A 6,000-nucleotide genomic window follows, 5' to 3' on the forward strand; every position below is an offset into this window, starting at 1 on the left:
ATAAGTGGAATCCTACAGTGTTTGTCTTCCTGTGACTCAGGCTTATTTCACTTAGCGTAATGTTCTCCGTGTTCATGCCTGTCGCAGCGTGTGTGGGAATTTACTTCCTTTTTTAAAGCTGTATAGCACCCCTTGTTGTGTATATAGCACATTTTGTTCATCCGTCTACCCATTGGTGAGCACTTGGTTGCTTCCGCCTTTTGGTTATTGTGAATAACGCTGCAGTGAACATAGGAGTTCAGATAGCTTTTTCAAGATGCTGCTTTCAATTCTTTTGGATATATATATATCCAGAAGTGGAAATGCCAGAACATAAGGTTTTTCTTTAATTTTTTGAGGAACTATCAAGCCAGCACTACATTGACAAAGCGTCCCAGTTTCTTGACATTCTTGCCAATACTTTATTTGCTGGGGATTTTTGTTTGTTTTTTATAGTAGCTGTCCTAAGAGACATGAGGTAATATCATTGCTTGCTTTTTTTTTTTTTTAAGAAAACTCTTTAAAGAGATCATTTCAAATATATTTTAAAATTAGAGATAATAGTATCATGGAACCCTTGCCCCTACCCCCATGTATCTGTTACCCAGCTTCAGCTGTAGTAACAGCTCATGACCAAATTTGATCCCTTTATTGAACCAAATCCAAAACATGATATATTTTATTTGTGAATTTTTCAGTATGTATCTTTAAAAGGACTCTCAAAAACATAATTCCTTTATCATCCTTCTAAAAATTTAACAGTAATTCCTTAATATCATCAAATATCTAGTAAGTATTCAAATTCCAATGTCATAAATTTTTTTATGGTTAGGACCAAGATCCAGATAAGGTTCAGACATTGTGATTAAATTTTCAATTCTTTCTTTAAAAAATGATTGTTTCCCTCCCTTTTTTTTTCCCCTAAGATTGATTGAGTGATTGAGTGATTGATGTTAGAGAACATGTGGAGGGGAGGGGCAGAGGGAGAGGGAGAGAGAGTATCAAGCAGACTATGTGCTGAGCATGGAGCCCAACGCAGGGCTTGATCTCATGGCCCTGAGGTCACAGCCTGAGCCAAAACCAAGTCAGATGCTTAATCAGCTGGGCCACTCAGGTGCCCTCCCATCTTTTTTTTTTTTTTTTTTTAAATCCCTTGCGGTTTAGTCACTGATGAGACTTGCCTCCGTGATTTTCTCAAAATGTGAATTTTGGTGACTGCATCTTCATGATTCAACACTTTCCTCTGTATTTCTTATAAATTAGTAACTGACTCCAAAGACCTGATCAGATTATAGCTAGAGTCTTTCTGGAGGCAGGCAAGACTGCTGCATAGGCAGTAGTATGTTTTTCCATCCAAAGGCACTTAATGCCTGGTTCTCTCTCTAATGGTTTTTTTTTTCCTTAAAAATATCTACTACTGTTAATATATCACATAGGAATTTTAGCAGTTGATGTAACATTTGGGTTTCAAAATTCTGAGCAGAAAGCAACATGTGAGAAACCACTAATATTTAAAATTAAACATATTTTCTATATGAAGCCAGTTTATAACTTTTGGCACTTTTTCATCAGGTGATGAATGTAGTATTGGTTCAGCCACAGACTTGACTGAAAGTAGCTCCGTGGTGGATGGAGACTGGACAATGGTGGATGAAAACTTCTCCACACTCAGTCTAACACAGTCAGAGCTAGAGCACATCTCCATGGAGTTGGCGAGTAAGGGGCCTCACAAATCCCAGGTCCAGCTTCGGTGAGTTCCTCAGCATCCTGGAAGCACAGAATGCCTACTCAGGATTTTTGGGCAGATAGGGTACAGGGGCTGTTTTCCTGATAACATCTATGGCGCCTTCTGAGCATAAATCTTTCTGCTTCTGTTTAGATACTTGCTACACATCTTCATGGAGGCAGGATGTCTGGACTGGTGCATTGTCATTGGCCTGATTCTTAGAGAATCCTCAATAATCAACCAGATTGTGGTTCTCATCCAGTCTTCAGAGGTAGATGGAGAGATGTTACAGAACATAAAGACGGGGCTGCACGCAGTAGACCGATGGGCCTCTACAGATTGGTAAGTACACGTCTCCTTAGGCTTGTTACCTCGGCTGCCCTCAGGGGAGTCCTGTCCTTCCACGGTAGTAAGGTTTAGTTCTGGTTCATTTATTTGGAAATTGTTTAGGTAGGTAGAAATAAAAATGCTTTCACACATTCGTTTCTGAAGTTGTTTTCTTTCGTCACCATTCTATGCCCAGCCAGCTTTGTAAATGACACAGTGCAGATGATCTTAGAATTATTAGACTGGAACTTTTAGGTCTGTGTTTCGGTGGAATTGCTGGTAATAAGAACCTGAAAATAACTACTTTGAAAAGATAAAAACTTAAGGCGTGTGTGAATTTAACAGTCCATAGCAGTTACTAGCAAGCCCAAATTAAGATTAGTGGATAGAAGTGAAGAGCCTTGGATTCTAGCCCTTCGACACCAGTTATGTGTGGATTTGGGGTTTCCCTTACTTGGATCTAGTTTTTTTCCTTAGTTGCCAAATTCACTTAGAAGAGATGTACTCTCTGAAGGTTCTTCAAGTCCTCAGACTGTGGAGTACGATCTTTTAATTGTAATACTACTGGAGAAAGAATGTCCTTGCTGCTAGAGCTCAGAAACGTAAGACACTTCCCCTGGGTGTGGCGCCCCTGCGCTGGCCAGGACGCCTGAGAAGCCTTTCCTCCCTACCCGGTGCCTCTTCCCCTGCCCGCATCACCTAGCATTGAGACCTCACTGTGCCAGTGTTTAGTAGGAGTTTGTCCAGAACATTCTAGGGAGCATTTTGAATGTGGCATTAGCTAATTTCCTTTTCTCTGTATTTAGTCCTGGATATAAGCCATTTTTAAACATCATTAAGCCACAAGTACAGAAGCTCAGTGAGCTCACAGAGGAGCAAGTCCAGCCTGAAGCCTTCCAGCCAGTCCCCGTGGGTAAGACCCCGGAACACGCCGGTCCCCGGGCAGAGGAGAGCCGGGGCTCCCTAGGCCATGGGAGCGTCCCCCCGGGCGAGGTCGGAGGTGGCAGTCTGGTCAGCCGGAAGGAGGAGGACACGACCCGAGCAGAGGAGGAGGACTCTTTTCAGGATGGGACTTACGACTGTTCTGTGTCCTAACGACAGTGGCGTGCCGGCACCGTGGGCAGTATTCATTCTTCAGCCGCAGCCGCGTACAGCTGAGGACACTGTGACCTAGTTGGCGGTTGAACCAGGGAGAAAACTCAGTAAGGTAGTATTAAATTTTAACTCTTTCTCCTCTAAGAAATCTCGGACTCCATAAAAATGTGATATCATTTTTCATAAAAAATTTTTTAAGCTGCAGTGGAAAGTAATAAAGAGTATTGTACAGATGTACATGAGAATATTTTGGTTTTATTCTTAAAGAATGGTAGCTCTTAAACCATAGGGATTGTTTTGCCCTAGATGAGCCTACTTTTTCACTACTTCCAGCTTCTTACATGTTTTCTGGTTCAGTGTGTGTCCAGACTGCTTTTTAAAAATAAATGCGAAGGTGCTTGCTGGAGCTCATCAGGCACTGAGCTCCCTGTGCGCCCCCTTTGGATTGAGAGCGCTGGACTCTTCCCGCATTGGCCTCCTGAGCAGATGCCTGCCCTGGCACAGCGGCGGCTGTCATGATGGGGACTTGTCCTTGGCTTTGTTTAGCCTTTAAATCCCAGTCCTGAATTGGGGGAAAGCTATTTAACCTGTGAGTCAGTGTGCCTGCTCCTTTAGCAGCTTGATTCCTGCTGGATCAGTGTGGGCAGAGGTCTGGGGGCTCTTACCAATTATGCGGTTAGATACCACTAAACTGTTTTGTATCAGAGAACTGTATCTTTTTGTGAATACTCTTGTGTAAATAGACTCAAAGGCACTGTTCATATTTTTAGGGCTTATATGATAATTTGTAAGGTTTGATGCTGGATTCTGCATGGTGATACTCACTCTTGGAAGGAGAGACAGGGGCTTGCTCTTCTTTCCAAGTAGGAGCAGTCTTCATAGAAAAAAGGTTTATTGGCTTGGTCGTACAGTAGCAGAAATGGTCACACTGATCATGAAATGAAATAGGCTTTGTGCAAATTTAGTTTCTTATTTATTGGTTTTGTAAATTGAATACAAATGGACCTTTATGTAAATAGACTGCTGAATCCTGTATTATCACGGCTACTAAAAATTACTATGTGAAGGATGCATTCTTCATTGTAACTTTTAAAATATTTTATGTATTTCTAGATATGACTTAAATTTTAGTTTTCATACATTATGAAAACCTATCTGCATACTCCTTAATGGCTTCAGACTAAACACATACCCACTGTATGTACTTCCAGTTACCTTGTATCAGTATTAATTTACATAGCTTGTTTGTACTGTGCAATTTGAACAAAGGAATGCAATGTTATTTTTTACAAAAACAAACTTGTTTATTTTTGTAATAACAATGTATCTGGATGTGGACCAAATTCATACCACTACGTAAAACAGCCTCTCTTCTCATAGTGCAATTACAGTTTAGAAATAAAACTTGGTCCTCTACCCTTGCTTTTTTAAAGTAAATGGCTAGATACAGTTGTTCTAGCCTGGGTTTCCTTGGAAGGGAAACACAAAACCATTCAAAACTCATCAAACTGTTTTAAATTATTGAGTTTGGTAATTTACTGTCATTTATTTTTGACATTACAAGTGCAATAATTTCACATACTAGAACTCCTGGACGGGTGGAATATGTGATGATGGTACCTGGTCTTTCTGGTGCTACTTTATTTAAGCCTTTGTTTTAAACCACCTTTCCCCAACTCTTAAGATAGAAAATGTGTCCCATGTGAGTACATGCAGCCCAGCGTGAAACTTCTCCTAGCCTAGTCCATTAAATGGAGGAGAACGAGCATTTTTTTTGTGTTTGGTGTGAATATACAGTCAATAAAATGATTTGCCATTGTAAACATTGTGATCCTTTCAAATCTCTGGATGTGCTGCTGGGTTCATCTTGCAGTCTTCAAAGCAGGGCACCAGTATGTTAACTGAACTCCTGTGGTTAACACCGTGAAGGCATCTTGGCTCCTATCCTTGTTTCTCAAGTCATAGAAATGGGCGGCCCAAAGGCAGAAAAATTGGCAGGTTTACAGAAAGTTTCTTTTTGGTAATTTGTTATATATTTTACTTTTTTAAATTTATATTTTTATTTTGCCTTGTTTGGTTCACATATCAATTGTTGAAGCCATAATTTTAACGATGAATTTAAGTATTCGGTATAACTATTTGAAGTTTATTTGCTGATACCAAAACAAGTCATTTTGGAGGATAAAGTCAACCTTTGCTTGTAATTAAAGTTGCTGCTACTTCTGTAATGTGTATTTATTTATTTTTTTTAACTTGGTAAAGGGCAATAAAACCGTTACAGGAACTTTGTTTATTCAACACCTCAGCCACGGGAATATTCTTTTCATTATGTAATTCTACCTCTTAGAATTTTATGAAATAACTACAAATTCAGATTTAAAATTTATATGCAGAATTACTTAGGAGCATCAACACTTGGCAGCAGCTATAAGCCTGACTGTAGAAGCTTGCAAGAACAATCCATCTCAAGGACACAGAAAATGTTCAAAATGTAATCAAAATGATTTCCTCCAAACAAAACTGTCTATGTAAGCCTAGAGGAGACTGGGCCCCATCTCTAACAGGTGGGATTAAAAGTGATTGCGTTCCCCAGTTTCCTAAGTCTTTGTCTCTATGGAATTCTCTCTTAACGGACGTTTCATGTAAGTGGAATCCTATATCTGTGGCTTTTTCTGTGTGGCTTCTTTCACTTCTCAGGACATTTTCAAGGTTCATCTTTGTACGTGAGTACTGAATAATGTTCCACTTTCTGGATATACTGCTGCTTTTTATCCATTCATCAGCTGAGGGATATTTGGGTGGTTACCACCATTTGACTGTCGTGAACATTCACGTACAAGTTTCCATGTGGATAGAAGTTTTTGGTTCTCTCT

General features: G+C 40.0%; 1 protein-coding gene across 4 annotated transcripts in view; it reads left to right on the forward strand.

The window, feature by feature from the left end:
- The window catches only part of RIC1 (RIC1 homolog, RAB6A GEF complex partner 1), a 168,277-nt gene extending 162,684 nt beyond the window's left edge, over positions 1-5,593 (forward strand). For 2 of the 4 annotated variants that reach the window (XM_027615552.2, XM_027615551.2), the window contains exons 24-26: positions 1,552-1,729; positions 1,859-2,047; positions 2,839-5,593. In XM_027615552.2, the coding sequence (XP_027471353.2) occupies positions 1,552-1,729; positions 1,859-2,047; positions 2,839-3,127 (656 nt within the window). In that variant the 3' untranslated portion in view covers positions 3,128-5,593. The remainder of the gene's footprint in view (positions 1-1,551; positions 1,730-1,858; positions 2,048-2,838) is intronic. The other 2 variants (XM_027615550.2, XM_027615553.2) reach the window with 1 other exon arrangement.
- The last annotated feature ends 407 nt before the right edge of the window (positions 5,594-6,000 follow it).

This window comes from Zalophus californianus, chromosome 13 (assembly GCF_009762305.2).
Source record: "Zalophus californianus isolate mZalCal1 chromosome 13, mZalCal1.pri.v2, whole genome shotgun sequence".
NCBI lineage: Eukaryota > Metazoa > Chordata > Mammalia > Carnivora > Otariidae > Zalophus > Zalophus californianus.